Source organism: Montipora foliosa, chromosome 8, assembly GCF_036669935.1.
Source record: "Montipora foliosa isolate CH-2021 chromosome 8, ASM3666993v2, whole genome shotgun sequence".
Classification (NCBI taxonomy): Eukaryota; Metazoa; Cnidaria; class Anthozoa; order Scleractinia; family Acroporidae; genus Montipora; species Montipora foliosa.
Genome location: NC_090876.1, coordinates 48,006,896 through 48,024,395, shown reverse-complemented (window position 1 = coordinate 48,024,395; position 17,500 = coordinate 48,006,896). Strand labels below are relative to the sequence as shown.

General features: G+C 41.6%; 3 protein-coding genes and 1 long non-coding RNA gene across 5 annotated transcripts in view; 1 reads left to right on the top strand and 3 right to left on the bottom strand.

The window, feature by feature from the left end:
* The first annotated feature begins 788 nt into the window (after positions 1-788).
* LOC137967836 (uncharacterized) overlaps positions 789-17,500 on the top strand; it is a 32,489-nt gene continuing 15,777 nt past the window's right edge. Inside the window, exons 1-2 of the long non-coding RNA XR_011116588.1 lie at positions 789-915; positions 2,341-2,414. This is a non-coding gene — a long non-coding RNA (uncharacterized lncRNA). The remainder of the gene's footprint in view (positions 916-2,340; positions 2,415-17,500) is intronic.
* LOC138013134 (uncharacterized) lies at positions 3,031-8,483 on the bottom strand. Its single transcript, XM_068860126.1, has 3 exons — positions 8,369-8,483; positions 7,773-7,874; positions 3,031-4,083 (listed from the first exon to the last, which is right to left on the bottom strand). The coding sequence occupies exons 2-3, from the start codon at positions 7,867-7,869 to the stop codon at positions 3,395-3,397; spliced, it is 786 nt and encodes a 261-aa protein (XP_068716227.1). The 5' UTR covers positions 7,870-7,874; positions 8,369-8,483; the 3' UTR covers positions 3,031-3,394.
* On the bottom strand, positions 9,993-12,047 carry LOC138013269 (uncharacterized). 2 transcript variants are annotated; one of them, XM_068860292.1, is made up of 3 exons: positions 11,962-12,047; positions 11,606-11,678; positions 9,993-10,678 (listed from the first exon to the last, which is right to left on the bottom strand). In XM_068860292.1, exons 2-3 carry the CDS (start codon positions 11,667-11,669, stop codon positions 10,275-10,277), a joined length of 468 nt encoding a protein of 155 aa, XP_068716393.1. In that variant the 5' UTR covers positions 11,670-11,678; positions 11,962-12,047; the 3' UTR covers positions 9,993-10,274. The 2 variants fall into 2 exon arrangements, with proteins under 2 accessions (XP_068716393.1, XP_068716394.1); XM_068860293.1 differs by having other exon boundaries at positions 11,863-11,986.
* The window catches only part of LOC138012988 (uncharacterized), a 2,763-nt gene continuing 905 nt past the window's right edge, over positions 15,643-17,500 (bottom strand). The window contains exon 3 of the mRNA XM_068859942.1: positions 15,643-16,843. Within this exon, the coding sequence (XP_068716043.1) occupies positions 15,864-16,843 (980 nt within the window). The 3' untranslated portion in view covers positions 15,643-15,863. The remainder of the gene's footprint in view (positions 16,844-17,500) is intronic.

Genomic DNA, 17,500 nt, shown 5'->3' with positions numbered 1-17,500 from the left:
GAAAAAGACTCAAAATGTGACAAAATCGGGCTTCGTTATCCATAAGGCCAGTGTCTGTAAACCCAAATATATTGCAATTAAATCTTTGAAGTGAAATCTTCTCTGCCAAATATTGTTTAAGTGGACTAATTAAGTGAATTTAGTCAACTGGTGAGGTTCCCTTAAAGATCAAGTTGGCATTTAGCGACCACAGTTTCACGCGCCTTGCAGCCGCAAGATGGCAGGATTTGATGTCCCGTGAGCAGAAATCTTGAAATTTTTTGAACTTCCCACATTGATTTTTTGTTCATTTTTGGACAACGTGGAGATAATTGTAAATAAAATCCGTTTCTGGAAAGAAAAATAGGGGTCACCGAACGTCCAAGACCGTTAAATCCAGGCAAAGCTATAGCAATGGCCTTTTGCCCAATCAGTTCTCATTTTATTACTTAGCGCGCGCGCTCGTGTATGACGTGGCGTGTGCATTTGCGTGCTCAGTAAGGATGCACATTGATTTTTTTGTTCATTTTTGGACAACGTGGAGTTAATTGTAAATAAAATCTGTTTCTGAAAAGAAAAGTAGGGTCACCGAACATCGAAGATCGTTAAATCCAAGCAAAGCTATAGCAATGGCCATCTGCCATATCATTGTTCATTTTAGTACTTAGCGCGCGCGCTCGATACATGACGTGGCATGTGAATATGCGTGCACTGTAGGGATGCGCAGTAGCGTAAAATCGGCGCCATTCCCTAAAAAGGACGCTTAAGTGAGGCTTACATGACATAGTTAGACCACAACTTTAACTTTCAAAATGGTGGCAGACTCTGTTCGAATCTCGGCGTTTCAAAGCTCAGTGAAGGATAACGTAATTTTGAACCACAAAGGAAGAAATCCTGATGTCTAGAATTTGAAGAAGGCAACGACGAGAGGAAAAGGTCAGTGGTGTATTATTTGTATGTTCGAGTTCGCAAACAACTCCTCGTCACTTGCGTGTTACGAAAACTATTGAAGACTAAGACATAAGATCTAAGACTACGAAAACTAAGACCGGGTCTTAGCATTCGTAGTACGAAAACTAAGACTTCTCCCCTAATCAGACATAATAATAAGATTGACCATCTAGAGCATCCGTATATTGTTTGCGTGACGTACGGCTAAATGGTGGACTTGTTTGCAATGGAAGTAGAATAACAAATGTGTACTGACAGAATATCAATTCGTGCATCTCATTTTTAATGGTTACAATCAAAGGGTTAACTTAACAGACTGAGTTTCTCGTTATTCGTTAGACCCTATCTTTAGTTTCGAAGCCAATAAGTAATCATAGACGATTTTCTGTCACACAACATGCAAGTGTGTCATGGCATTGAGTCTGTTTAAATTAAACCGTGTAGACAAAATCTAGCGCCCAAATCCCTGACTGGCGTTAAGTTTTCCGGGGTTCCTTTCCTGTAAATTCTACTGTTTACTAGGGGTCGTATTTTTTGTACTACGAAAACTAAGACCCTAGTCTTACTTCTTAGGCCTTAGTTTTCAAGGGTCTTTAATAACACCCCTCATCAGTTTGGTCTCAGCTTTCATAGGTCGAAAACTAAGACTAGGGTCTCAGTTTTCGTACTGCAAGAATTAAGACCCCTTGTAAACAGTGGAAATTATGGGAAAGAAACCTAGGAAAACTTACCGCTAGTCAGAGATTTGGGCGCTGGTTGTTGTTTCCATACATGGTATAATTTTAAACAGACACAACGCCACGACACACTTGAATGTCATGTGAATACATACATACATACTTTATTGCAACTCCCTAAAGAGGGTTTTTCAGTTACAAGTTAAATAAAAAATACAAAGAACAATAATTGATATATAAATAAGAATAAATAAGCAATTAACTAATACAAATCTAAATTATGTGTTTTCCTAAATTGATAAAATTAAGTTAAAAGTAATTGTTTGGTCAGTTTCGATTTAAAGGTGAATGTCGTGTCGATGTTTACTTATTGGCATGGAAACTAAGGATAGGGTCTTTTGAATGAAGAGAAACCCAGTCTGTTAACGCTTTGGTTCTAACCACTAACGGTATGATTTTGTCAGTGCACACTAGCTATTCTACTTACTTACTCTTAATTCTACTTACTCTTAAAGTCAATTGTTTGCTAAACCAGTTTAGATTAAAACAGTTAGTCCAGAAACCTACAAGAGGAAGTCAAATACTCAATCTTATCATCGCAAACATGTCTCAGGCTTATGATAAACAGTTTGTTGATATCTATCCACCCTTTGGTCTGTCTGACTATAATACCATTTTGCTATATCCAAAATTGAGAAGCATTGACGAATGTTACTGTTTCTGTTTCTGTCAGACAGCATTCAAGCGTGTCATGGTATTGTGTCTTAAAATGCCAGCAACATCCAACGTCCAAATCTCTGACTAGCGGTAAGTTTTCCCGGGTTTTTTTCCCGTAATTTCCACTGTTTACAAGGGGTCTTAGCTTTCGTAGTACGAAAACTAAGACCCAGGGGTCTTAGGTCTTAGTTTTCGAGGGTCTTACATTTGTAGTTTTCATAACACCTTGCAGTACAGACTCGATTTTCCTTCGAGAGCTTGCCTTTGACTTCAGCTTAAGCTTAAAAATTATTGCCTAAAAAGAGGTCCCAGATAAAAAAGTTAATAAAGTTTGTGTAAAGCAGTAGTCGAAGTACTTGCCAGCAATGCAGTTCTAAATTATTCTGAATTGTTCTCGCTGTAGTAAATAATTGTAAATTATTGTAAATTGTGGAATTATGTTAATGAAGCCAGTTTATAAACTTTGATGTCATTTTTGGTATGTTTATTCGAAGGCCTAGGGTGTTGCTTCAAGTTCATATATCAAAAATGTACTATAGATTTGAAGAATTCCTAGTGTAGGTTCATCTTTCTGGAGTATTTTCAAGGAAGGATTAGAACTTTCCTTTCGACTTTCGGCTACTGTTTGAAACCAACCATTTCTTTGACAGATTTTCAAACTGAAGTTTTTCAAGAGACTATTATAAATAAAGAGATTGAATCCAAGTCCCATTTTCTACACAGTTTAATTGACACGTAGGTTTATTTTAAGCTGTAAGTATTACAACTAATACGGTAAGTTTCACAGCTTTGAAAACTAAATGATCGCCAGAGTTCGAATTCTTATACTTCTTGTAGCGAAGATTCTTCTCATCACACTGCTTAGCAATCCTTATTTACAAAGAATTTTTCTCTGAATTCGAACTCGTCAGCAACTGATATCAGTGAGTGTTCTAAGTTTTAAAAACATGTTTCAGTCTAGTCAATCCACGCCTCCTAACTTTTAGAAACGTGAAATCAATAACCTTTAGCTGAAACGTGGCTTGAAGCATCATCCGGCCATGATGCAATTGTCCTTGTTCAGGTTAGATTTACTGTTTCTTTGCCTTGTCTTGTTTCTTTCCGGCCTTCTTGTTTTCTAGTTGGGCTTTCTTGCAGCAAGCACTACATGGTGGAGTGCAAGTTGGGGGGCATGGAGGAGGGCAGGGAGGCGGTGGTGGAGGGGGGCAGGGCGGGGGGCATGGTGGTGGACATGGGGGTGGACAGGGTGGTGGGCAAGGGGGTGGACAGGGTGGTGGACAAGGTGGTGGACAGGGTGGTGGTGGGAAGTGGTGTTGTTGTACGTGCACTGTCTGGACAGTGTGGCAAGGTGGTGGGCATGGTGCTGGTGGTGGGGGAGGTGGTGGTGGAGGAGCTGGATGAGTGTGATGGATGAAGACATGTTGATGAGATTCAGTAGAGATTGGAGGAGGAGAGGGCATAGGGGCAGGGGGAGGACCTGGTGGGCTAGCGTGATATACGTGATGGTGCACGGTGTGACCAAAGTGGCATGGTGGTGGGCAAGGAGCTGGTGGTGGAGGTGGAGGGGGAGGAGGAGCCGGATGGAAGTGATGATGGATCAGGTTTGCTTGGCTACTTGTTGCTATGGGAGGGGGAGGAGGAGGTGGGGGAGGAGGACAGCATGGAGGAGGAGGGGGAGGTGGTGGGGGAGGTGGCGGTGGACAGCAGGTTGGTTGGCAAGGGCAAGCAGCTGGGCAGCCATAGGCACACTTCTTGGCTCCTGAAAGACATCAAAAAACGGTTTGTTATCTTTCATTAAACGTTCCACCGATGAGATATTTCTAAAAGCTTTTTGGAATTTGAGTGTGAATTCTTGAGGCATAAAAGAAAATTCTGAATTCACGTTTATGCCGAAAGTCACGCTGAAAAATGTACTGTTAGTAAGAAGTCCATGCGATTGACTGAAGGTCTAAAAAGAGTGAAATAAGTTCAAATGAAAGGATGATTATGGTTTTATGACATCCAGCAGACGCTAATGGGTTGGTGACTTGGGGCTTAAGCAACGACGACGTCGATGAATGCAAGAAATACAGAGGACAATGGGAGTACTAAACAAAATACAATAGGGAGCTTAAGCACGGAACGTTTTTGAACCACGGACGGAAACCGGAAGTGAACATTCTGCGTGCCAGGATTATAGTCTCTCCCAGATTTTTAAACTAATCGTCTTCAACAGTGAAGTTGTTGGCATTCATCAGTTGATTTCGACTATGAAATAGCGCCGTGAGAGTTTGCTGAGAGGCATCGTCTTAAATGGTTTTAGAGGCCAATCCTAGATTTGCAGTCTCTGCTGCAGCCCTGGCATATAAAAACAGATACAGGCCGTGCAACTGGATGGTCCTGCTGTTGACAGGCTATTTTTCTGGCCCATCTTTCGTCGTTTTTGTCACAGATGACAGCCTCTCCACTTTTTAGTCCTTGTGATACTCGCTTCTTCCACACAGATTTCTGTCGTCTGCAAGGGCTTCCCATGACGTGGTGTCAATGTTGCGTACTTTCATGTCACGCATGCATACATGCTTAAAGCGTAGCTGGGAGCGGCCAATGCGCCTTGCCCCGTTGGTAAGTTCCCCGTATAGAAGATCCTTAGGGACGCGTCCATCCTCCATCCTGCGAACATGGCGCAGCCAGCGTAGACGACGCTTACGTAGAAGTGTGAACATGGACAGGATGCCTGCTTTTGAGAGGACAACGTTGTTACGCACCTTATCCTGCCATGTAATTCCAAGGATCCAACGAAGGCACCTCAGATGGAACACCTGGAGTTCCCGTTCTTGTGTGGAGTATGCAGTCCAAGATTTGCTACCATATAGTAGAGTACTGATCCTTTGCACACAGTGATTTTGGTGGGAATTTTGAGGTGTTTATTTACCCATACTCTCTTTGTCAGTTTGGAGAGTGTTGTTGATGCCTCGCCGATGCGCTTGCTGACCTCCACATCCAGAGATAGGATGTCGGTGGTAGTGGAGCCCAGGTACTGAAACTGGTGGACAACTTCCAGTTCTTCACCGTTGACTGTTGTTTAAGGCGGAGATGATGATCCTTGTCCCATGACCTTGGTCTTCTTTCGGCTGATTGTGAGACCGAAAAAGGTCGCAAGGGTCTGAGAACCTGTCCAGTAGTCTCTGGAGCCCGTCTTGCTGTTTGAGATACCAAGACTGCATCATCTGCAAACAACAGGTCTCTAATTGTGACTTTCCTGGACTTGGTCTTGGTACGGAGCCTTGAGATGTTGAAGAGGCGGACATCGGATCTGGAGTGGAGATACACACCATCTCTTGTCAACTTAAAGGCGTGTTTTAAGAGCAAGGCGAAGAAGGCAAGAACACAGCCCTGCTTGACACCGCTCTTGACTCCGAACTCGGAAGACATATTGCCATCAAACTGTACAGTACTCATGTACAGTGAAGTGATGCGTAGCAATTAACAATTATTGGTTGACGTTGAGTATGATAGCGATAATTATCAAGGCCAAAGTTCGTGTTATCTGCGGAAGCCGAAGGCTGAGGCGGATTACACAAACTGATCGAGGCCTTGATAATTATCGCTATCATGTGAAAAACGTAACCAATAATTGTTTTATTATGCATATTCCTGAGCTGAGCTCCACCATGACAAAACTGATCAAACTGCTGGTTAGTGTATTAGGTGACGTCACTTCTGCATGCATAAAACTATTGTCTGTAGGTATGACGTCAATTCTACATATATAAAATCTATTGTCTGTAGGTATGACGTAAGAGAAACAGGGCAAGAATTAGCTGCGTACTTTAATATTGCCAATCAAAATCGATCTAGGGAAACCATTGCATAGTAATAAATATTGCCAAGACAAGTTAAAAATATATAACAGCTCTCTTCCGGTTACCATCCGTGTCTCAAAACGTTGCGTGCCTAAGCTCCACACAGTTTGCCGTTTTCGTCCTAAAAACGTCGTGAAACGGCCAAATTGAAGATGTGAAGGATCTGAACATCCAACGATAGGCTTTTTTAATTTTTTGTCTGAACTTTCACGCCGGTTATGACAGTTGTTTTTCCTGTCTAGTTACTGCACTATCCTGTTTAAGGACGGTGCCTACTATTGTTATTGCGCATACGTTTTGCGCATCTCGAGCTACTCGGGTTTCCTATCGGTGGTGCTTACTAATGCAGGGATATTTTTGTGCGGTTTAAAGCTATGCGGAGAAAGCAGATCTTAGCAAGTGCTCTTGGTATCCAAAAAGAAAATTGGAGGTAACCATGCATTTTTCAAAGATAATTAAGCTTCAATTTGGAAAAGAACGCCGTACATTGCTTTGTAATTTAAAGCTTTTTACGGCAAATATTGTTGGTTAATGGATTTCAATGACACTTGCGGTTAAGATCTGCTTTTCTCGCTTATTCATAAACCGCGCAAAAATACCTTTGAATTAGTAGGCACCGTCCTTAAATCCTGAAGAAACTTGGAGATCGCGAGTTGGTTGCAGTGACGTGAATAATTATTTTTGCCAACAACATTTTTTCGTCCTCTAACGTTAGAGACAAATTTTGGTATTTGATATTTCTCTCTGAAAGAACATCGAGCGATTATTATTATTTTGGTATAAACTTAGCTACAATAGGAAATTTCCAGCCTTCAAAACGGCCCTCTTTTCGCTCCGAACCGGACGATAAATTAAGATGTTTGTGTCGCGGTAACCGTTTGTCTTTCAGTAAACCTCCAATGAAGACGATGTTATGAACACAACAAACATAACTTAATATAACATGCAGGTATCATGGGCAAGTAGTCCAATTTTGTATCCGTGAAATCTTGTGAAGGAAAGTTAGCTCGGTCTTTTCGAGGTTCATACCAAAACATACACCTTAGAAAACCCGTTTTGCAACATACAGTTTCGTTGGCAATATAGTGTTCAGTCGCTGTCCATGAATTTAAACACCCGTTTATGTTTTTGCACTCACAAGCTGGTACCCCCAGCGTAACCTGCTAACATTATTGGGACGAGATCATCTGACACATCGGTGATCTTTTATCCGTTTCACCTCGGAGTTTATTGGTTTGATGTGCTTCTCTACTTTCAATATGTCTGTATTGTTGATCCAACGCGAATTTATGGCCAGACAACACATCTACCGTGAAACGAATGAGAAGACATTACTTCATGTGATGGAGTTTTTACGAATCATCCCACGAGACTGGTCTTTGTCCCTTTAATAAAACCTGGAACTATTTTTGTCCATTTTTCGTGGCTTTCGAGGCAGTTCTATTTAATTTATATATCTATTGTAGATTATATAACTAAGGACGCCCTGTTTGTCCGCTCTAAAGGAGAAGCTCCAAAAGCTTCGTCAGCCATGTTCCGCCTATTAATAATTTCAGTATTATAAATGATCCAATATTCCCTACTTTCTAATAACGAATTTCCTCACCTTTAAGCTGGTTAAGTTTCTTTTTTAATATCTTCTTCTTAGCCTCAACAGAGATGGCTACCAGAACAATTAGAAATAGAAGAATTCGCTTGTCCATGTTGCCTGAAATACAACAAGAAGGTCATGAACTTCCGAAATTGACAATTACACGTTCGTCAATACTAATGATAATTCTGGAAGTAAAAACATTGTAATTTGTAAATAAAAAAACCAGCTTGTCTTACTACAACATGTGAAAGCAAAGCTTTCTAAAGAAAAGCTTACACATTACACAAGCTCAAATCTAGAGATGGTAGTGCGTTTTCGATGTTCATGTAATGTCCGTCATGTCTTGAGCTATATACGTACTTCACTCAAAGCTAGAAATTGCCTTCTGAGATTTCTTCGTTTGACAACAAAAGTCAAATAGTACTTTAATGAACGAACAAAGACGGCCAAGCAAAAGACCGATAACTCGAGAGGCTTGTTTATCCAATCAAATATGAAAGGAATTAAAAGATCATTTTCCCTACGGGCAAAAAGAGCCGTATTATATAGATGAGCCTTACTTAAATGATCAATATCGTATTAAAGTGTATATAAAAAAGAGGTCATACCTTTCTCTCAGGAAATCCTCAAATCCCTGAATTCTTGGGCAACACGATCAAGAAATCGCTAGTTTGCTTTAAATGGAAGACCTTTCGATGCGTTAATCGTTCTCGCTACCCGCTGGCCTACTGGAATATGATTGGTTCGCGCTAGTGCAGTCATGCATTACACCACGGGTTCTTGCCACTACGTAATCCAATGAATTTGGTGTTTGGAGACGGGGCGATAGTTTGGACGACTGGCGATTAATTTTTCACGCTTTACCGGTGGGCTGCCCCAGACCATTTGACGTTTCTCAACTATTCCATATTCAATTCTTTCATAATAGTTTTTTGTCACATACTGGGTGTTTGCGTGAAAAATATGAAAGCAACCTGTAGAAGAGTGAAACCTGCTCTTGTTTTCCATCATAGACCGTGGATAAGACAAACAATCAATTCATGAAACAACTGCGTGTATCACTTAATACTAGTTAGGCAGTTATGTGCAAGCCATTGTAAAAAATCGTTATCATATCCATACCGAGGGTGTTATGTTCTTTATGGGCGTTTCTTACCTACGCGATTTTTGATGTTACAATTTGCTCACCCGTAACGATCTCCGTATTGCCCTGGTCTCGGTGGATTGAATAATGATTGACAGTCTTGCAACACACACTTTTCGTTCACGCACACACAAGACAGCAAGAGACGCGGTGGTGGCAAGGACAAACGCGAAATGACAGCCTAATCTGTATGACAAAATTTCATTCTTAAGTTGATACAAACCTAAAGCACTATTTGAATTTCAAGTCTAAACTATACTCTTAACAGGAAATCAATCCAACTCCTGATCTGAGGCTCGGGTTACCCAGTTTGAGTTTTTAAACAAATTTGAGCCGAAAGTAGTTTTTTCGTGGCTAAAACTACAGGGGCAGGCGTGTCTTCCAAGTGCAAAGTTCTTGATTTGCTCGTAAGCAGTTAGCCAAAACTCAGTCTCGATAAGACAGTTTGGTTTTTACTTTGCAATGTAACGCTTATGCAAAGGATTATTGGTTGCAGAACCTTGTCTCCAAGTTTACGACAAGATCGACAAGACGGCGCATGGTGTATAAGCATATCAACGAGAATCCATTCCTAGTCTTTGATCCTTCAGTAAATCGATTTCAGGAACAGGCTATGTCGAAGGGTCTTTCTTAAAATAGAATAATAGAAAAGGTTTTGCCTTTCCTGGGATTGTTACCCGAGAGGTTTGGAATTTAACAGCCGCATGATGACGGTGTATCAATTATACCAAAGAGCGATTTTTTGTAAGGAGCCAAAATAAATTGCTCCACGATTACGTTTTTTTTTTGGGGGGGGGGGGGGGGGGGGGCAAAGAGGGAGGGATGTCTGTTTGGTCGTTGGTTACCTTCAGTCACTTACTACTTAAAAAGGTGTTTTTATCAGGAGAACTTGGAAATAATGGCTTGCCAGATCAGTTTGCTCAGTCAGTGCCTTGTTGGGCCTATTATTTCGGTAGCAACTTAATTGCGGAAGTGGAAATAGTCCTGCTAAAAAGACACAACGTAGAGGGTTTTTATGTCTACTGCCGTGCAATGCGGGTATTTATGGCGCGCAAGGTTTGTATGGACACATTGAACACTCCAAAGAGTTTTCATTGACAACCATTTATTGAATTTATTAATTTCCGATGGGAACAATAAGCTATCACACATAAACGTGTCACTAGAACGCGATAATATTCTACAAAAAAAATGTCCGTTCATAGATGTTACTTATACGTCAAAGTTAACGGTTTCATATTTTCCCTTCGGTTGTTTTTTCCGTGGCAGTGTTCACAGCCAACATCGTAACGACAGACCACAAAACAATCCCATATACAACAACTTGTTCATCGCTGTCACAGTCCTCTGGTATGTACACGTCTGAGGGTCTACCCTGATCTCTTCTTGCAGCACACTGGTGGGCAAGCTGGGGGACAGACTGGGGCAGGCACCATACACGGTGGTGGACATGGGGGTGGGGGAGGTGCAGCGACAACAACCGGGGGAGGAGCTGGAACTGGGCAGGGGCAGGGTGGTGGAGGTGGAACATACTCCCACACATGCTGTTGGCTTTGGACGGTGGCTGGTGGAGGAGCTGGCGCGGGTGGAGCTGGCGGGGCGGGTGCCTGGGGAGACATGTGGTGAATGTGATGGTGATGGATGTGGGTAGTATGGTGGATCTGTTGTGGTGGGGGAGGGGGTGGTGGAGGCGGAGCGCAGCAGTAGCTTGGGCAGGTTGGAGCACACATTGGAGCTGTGCAGCTGTATCCACAAGGGAGGGCGCCTCTTTTTTCTGTTGGGACAAAAAAGAACTTATTAATGAATACAGTAGTACTGAGTCACTAGCCTGAAGATGACGGTATGTCACCACGTAAAATTCTTTATTGACTTGCTATAAGGCGAAAAGATTTAGGCCAAGAGAATGCGACGTGGATATAGGCTCCAAAATAATAGCCATAGAAGTTGAATGTATTGACAATCTGTGACCTCATGAAAGTCTACTCCTAACTATACGGTATCAGATTAGTGAACAACCGTTAACATTTCAATGACAATGCAAACAGCAGAAGGAAACGTTGCATTTAAGATACCAAAGCAGCAACAAATGCAACTCTTTTTTTAGGTGGCCATAATTTATCGGAAACAATCAACAGTAACTAAATTTTGAAACAAATCGTTGTGAGAATTCTTTAACAACTTCAAGTCAAATATTCTCTCAAGTAATCATTTTTAAAAAGGCTGTAGCAGGCGCACTTTTTTTTCAGTAAACGTGAAATTTCTTTCTGTTGCATAGCCATCGAAATCAACCAGCGAAACACGGATCCGGCGTTATTTTGGATTGCTCAGAGTTTAAATGCGCTCCAACAAAAACTACGGGTTTTGTAATATTGTTTATGAATTTTTGAGCTATCTTACGGCTTCCGTTGAAATAGCTTTAATAGAAGTGAAACGGTAAAGTGCTGTGTGAAACTAATAAAGGGAAATCATGGAGTTACTATTGTGTTAAGTTTCTCGGAAGGATAATTTTGAGATTCCAAAGTAAGACTTTACTTACACAAGCATGAAATATTAACTTGCTACGATTTTTAAGTGAAGATTTTGCGCAGATATTTCGCTCCAGATTGTGTTAATCCTTTGCGAACATCATCAAAGGCAACGGTAAAATCGAGAAGAAATACTCGTGTAGAAATTATAAGATAACGTAAGAAAACTAGCTTACCTTTAAGAGATTTTGCGCTAACGCACACAACAGCGGCTAAGAGAAGGACAACCAAGCGGGCCATTTTCTATGACTAGAATAAATAGGATAAATTTCTTTGAAATAATGTTGAGAGGTACAAATGATAATTTAAAGAACAAATCTATGAGCGATAACGACCGCGAAGGTTTTCGCTCGGGCAGAATTGAAGTACTCATCCGAACTCAGAACATCGCACATTAGGTGACTGTCCTTTCACACAGGGGCATTAAACTTACGCGATGGCTTGGAAAGAGAAAAGCAGTGGCAATACTCCGCTTCAAATTACGATCCTTCTTGTTTGGTGGTTATAAATAGAAATGATCGATTGAACTTACCTCTTAGGACGAGCTTAAAAACGATCTACACCGTTGCGCTGAGATATGAGCGCCAATAGCGGATCTTATCAATTATGTCGGCGTTTGACCGTCAACTGGTCTCAGCCGATGAGCTCGACTCTGATTGGCTGTCGATGACTACGGATCACCGGATTTGAAGAAAGATTATAAGTAATTCATAGTTTTGGTTGATTTCATGTCACATGTATGGGTGCTCGTACCAGTCCCAATGACTTAAACATGAAGTCATCGACGTCATTGCGTCAATTTCAAATTTAGCGGCGCACGCACAGTTCTTTTAGAGGGCCTGCGTGTTAGCTCCCCATAAGAATCCGCACAATTCACCCTCCTCGTTTTCCCTGCCTAAATGCGAAGCTCTCTGAATGTCATTATCGATTGTTCTTTGTTGTTGAATTCGTGGGGCTTAAGAAGAGAAAACCATTGTTTTCATTTGGCACCTGGTTATTTTCCTGACAATTTTGTCAAACACTGAGTTGGTACCCGTTTGTGATGTGCATTGAGCCGTTACATCATCGTAAATTTCAGATGAAAGATCTTTCCCAATTTTTGCAAATATCGCAAGGATAGCCACAAGTGTAGCTGTCCTTGCCTAGATCTTTATGACCTATTGTCGCTTCATTTACACTGCGAACGAATTTTTTCTTCGTGTTTTTAATACCGTTGTCAGCCTATTTAAAATGATATCGCGTCTGTTTGTTTGTTTGTTAATTGAATGGTAACTGGTTTCTACAAAGAGAAAATTAACGACCCTTTTAAGCATCGACTCTGAACGCGGCTTTTCTTAACACAAAGCCAGTTTGTGGATCATTTTCGAGCTCTAATGGTTCTCATTCATTAAACAAATCATGCCCCCGTAGAGAGTTCGAAAGCCTGTCTGGCCTATACTGACCGGCCAAAATAGGGTTGGTTTTTTTGTGTGTTCCGCCTTATGGTTAGCACTACAGATAACAGACAAAGATATCAGAATGAGATTATGATAAAAATTCAGTTTCTTCATGAGGCGAGTAAAGAGTGTCCTCTTTTCTTCGACGCCTCAAAAATGTTAATCACGTAGAAATGGGGTCTCTGTATTTTTCTTCTCTCACTGATTCTCTCAGTCATGCCTTGTCAGTGGTGGATATTAAAGAATTCGCTCGTAGTTCAAAGAAATGAGAGGATTCTAGGGCGTAATCCTCGGTTTCGTGGTCCCGGCTTAGAGTTTGTCGAGTCGGTAGTTTTACATATAATGTAGTTCAGGCTCAGGGTAAATTGTAAGGATGAGAATTACGACGATGACGTTTAAATTTGTCTACTCATTCTTGCGCGTCTTTACGACATTAATGAAGTGGCAAGGAGTTCCATGAACAAAACCACAAGGCTAATTGCTAAGTAAACCTAGACATCTGAAATCATAGATTTTAAAAATTAATTAAGGTTAATAATAATATTACAAAAGCGGGCGATAAGGATAATAAGCATGACCGGTTAGCGTGATGCTCATACAGATCCAATATTTACAAAAGTACGGTTTTCACGTATTACAACTAGGTAAATTTATGTACTCTTTTACTGCTGGTAATGTCCCTTCGATATTTGACTCTTTTCATGTTCTCTGTTAATAGTAATATTTATAGTTATAGTTATAGCACAAGGCACGCTTCCTTTTTGGCCTGCCATTCTGCAGGACAAACATAACGCAGTTTTCTATATCCTTTCAAGGCCCTAAATGTTTCAATACCCTTAGTTCCGAAACTAAAAATAACCCAACTCTAATTTCTTAATCAACAACTATTAGCTTCTTCCGTTTTTTTTTAAATTTCAGTTCTCTTTGATCCAACTATGGTGTCTCACCTAAACATCTTGCTCGATATTGGTACTGAACTCTTTCTGTTTTGGGAGGAAACCTAACCCTGTATAAGCCCCCTTAGGCTAGTTTTGTTAGGTTTTCTCGTCATATATATTATCATACTTTCAATCTTTAATTGTAAATTTTATTGCTATTTGGCAAAATTTAATAAAATTGAAATTGGAAATTAAATTAATGTTAGGTAATCAGCAGCAGGCTCGTAACCGTAGTGAAAAGGGCGATAATGATGATGATGATGATGTTGGTGATGGTGATGATGGTGATGACGATGATGGTGGTGATGGTGATGATGATGATGATGATGATGACGATAACGATGACGATGACGACGACGACGACGATGACGATGACGATGACGATGACGATGACGACGACGACGATGATGATGATGATGATGATGGTGGTGGTGATGATGACGACGATTATGATGTCTGGGAAAATGTTTTCTCACGTGACAGAAGCAAGGAGAAGCAACTGTATGCTTAAGGAAAGTAGTGATGGTCTGTTGCGAGGAGCCCGTCTTTTTGAATGTTTGAAAATTTGACAAGCAAAGCTGATCGATAAAGGTAGGGAACTGGGACGTAACGATAACTGATGCCCTTATAAATTAATAATCTTTGAATAACCATACTTTTTCGAAAAAAACGAGGATAAATAAGCACATCACGGATTTTTTTTTTTAGTTTTTCAGACAACTGCAGAAGTGGTCACCAAAACAACCAGACGTGGCCACCTAAAGGTCTTTGTTAGAGGATGAAAAGTCTTTTTTTTTTTACCTTTAATTATCGAACAATAGAATTACCTACGGAATTTTGAAACATTGCCGGATATTACTCAAAACTGTAGGAACAAAAACCGATTTTTTATAGAGTTGAAACCAAGACTGCTATTTCGGAACTTTGAGATAACAAAGAAGGCAAGTTCGTTGGCCATCCAACTGTCATGTTCCCTATGTTTTTAATACAGCCTTCCCTTGAAAACGAGGATTATTAATGCTTCTTTTTGACCAGGCAGTCCAAGGGGGAAAAAACATTGATGTCGTAGCATTTGCTTGAAGAAAGAGGATCACTTATATGCGTGTTTTTAAAGGTTTTAGGAATGATGACCGTACAGGATCTCGTGCGTAAATAACTATTTGGTGATTACGAGACGTATCTCTTTGGTGGTGTGTTGTATACTTTACTTTACTCTTCCCAGAGTGTGGGGCGTACAAGCTAAGTTTAAATTTTAATTAATGCTGTCCGGATCTTCACTACGCGTAGGCATAATTGCTTTGGTCCTCGGCAAACAAGAGCGTTCCCCTTCACCAAACATGCGCACTTCTTTCTCTTTCTTGGAGTTGAAAGTACTTTTAATTTTCGAGCATTATTTTTCCAGATCTGTTCGTTTAAGCCACGTGCAAATTATTCCATTTGCGAGATTTGACCAAAATGATCACATGGCCATTAATTAGAAATGAATGAAAAATGATTTTAAATATTTCATTCTTTTTGTCTGCCAGACATAATTGCATGGGTTCATATTCATTCATTTGGCTAAATTTAGTTGCAACTGACCAAAACTATACTTTGTTACCCTCTGCCAAATACCAATTCAATTTCTGGCTAAAAGCTACTCTTTAAAAAATTGTATTTTGTAAAGCTTGGTTTAACATTTTTTCAACTCCTGGAAACTGTGGTAAAGCTCTTGGAATGCCTAATTCAAGAAGCAACTTCTGGAAAACAAATCATTTTCAAATTCTTAGTCGGACATACTCAAACGTCTTCACGCTCTGTAGAAAGATCTCGTCACAAAGCCAGCAACAACTGCAACTGTTAGTTTAAAACATCTCAACTTTAATTAAATACCAATAAGGACATGTACAACTGTTCTCGAAACATAACGTCACATCGACCGACTAGTATGGCGAATACGCATCTATTCCCAGTCATACGAGCTTGCGTTCTACGTTCGCACCGCGTGCGCGTGGTTCTGGGCGCTAATGACGTCGTGTAACATACACTGTAATGGAGCCTATCTATACAGCCTGGAAACGTTACTCGTCATCATCGCTGTCGTCCTTGTCTTCTTTCGATTCTATCTTTTTTTCCTCTTTCTTCTCTTCTTTAATTACTTTTGTGTCTTCGCTCTTCTCTTCCTTAGATTCTTCCTTTGTGTCCTCTAGTTTTCCCTCGGTCTTCTCTGCGACTTTTGTGTCTTCCGTCTTCTCTTCCTCCTTATCCTCCTGCTTCACGGCTTCAATCTCCTTCTCCTCCTCTTTGCTTTCATCCTCTGACTGAGCGCTTCCGGAGGCGTCCTCCACGGTCACCTTGTTCTTTTTGCAGCAGGCAACTGGGCAAGGAGGAGCACAGCTGGTAGCACACGGAGGTGGGCACGGGGGAGGGGGAGGAGGAGGGCAGGGTGGTGGGCAGGGTGGCGGGCAAGGTGGGGGACATGGCGGCGGGCAGGGAGGCGGACATGGTGGAGGAGGAGGAGGAGGTGGTGGTGGGTGGACGACGTGGTGAACGACCTGGTGGACGTGGTGGATCCTCTGGGGTGGACCAGGCGGTGAACAGGGTGGTGGGCAGGGTGGTGGCGGGGCAGGGGCCCATTGGTGGGTAGCGTGGTGTACGACGCTAGCAGTGTGGCAGGGAGGAGGACATGGTGGGGGTGGTGGAGGAGGTGGTGGAGGCATGACGTGGTGATGCGTTACATGGTGGATGTGCTGCACGGACTGAGGGGGAGATGGTGGAGAGCAAGGAGGTGGGCAAGGTGGAGGGGGAGCTGGTGCCCAGGAAGAGCTGTGACTATGTTGCACGCTGTGTGTTACACAAGGTGGTGGACATGGGGGAGGGGGTGGTGGACACGGCGGAGGACATGGAGGTGGTGGGGGTGGGCAGGGTGGTGGACACGGAGGAGGACAGGGAGGTGGGCACGGTGGGGGTGGTGGTGGGGGACAGCATGGTGGTGGGCAAGATGGTCCGCACGTTACTGCACAAGCTGGAGCGCATTTCTTTGATCCTTGGCTTGATTTAACTAAAAAAAGAAATTATCAGCTTTTAAACAATGTATCTAGGCTCATTTAAGGTACCTTACGTCGGCAGTAACGAAAGGCATGGGTAAATGCTAAGGTTTGACCGAGATTTGAAACCACGGCAGGGCTTTGCCAATTGATCAATCATGCCAAATGGGAGCTAGGTATTTTGTGGGTTCGTAATAAACCCGCAGAGGATGTAAACATGAAGAGCATATGTGGTGGTATATATATTTTGAACTGCGGAGAGTTCTTTTGCAAGGAACAACTGACACAAAGCGTGGTGGGATCTTTGAAGATAAGGTAAGTTATTGGTTGAGGCGGAATTTCGGATTTCGAACCCGAAGTTTGTGTCTAGTATGATCTTGCATGCAAGTCCTTTACAGCATGTAACACAGACTGAGAGGTAAATCATGATCAACTATCAACTTTTGAGCAATGAAGCCTGTTAAGGTGATCACAGCTAAGGAGAGCAATTTACAATGACGGTACAAAAAAAAAATAGTCAAAACAATAGGCTGGGTAGAATTCATTGATTCTAAGCAAACAAGTACGATTTATATTCAGTGAGAATCGGACTAAAGAAATTCTAATCCTGCAGGATTGTTTTAGCTGTTTACCTCATTCAACAGGTGGTAAAAGGTGGATTACATGTGGCC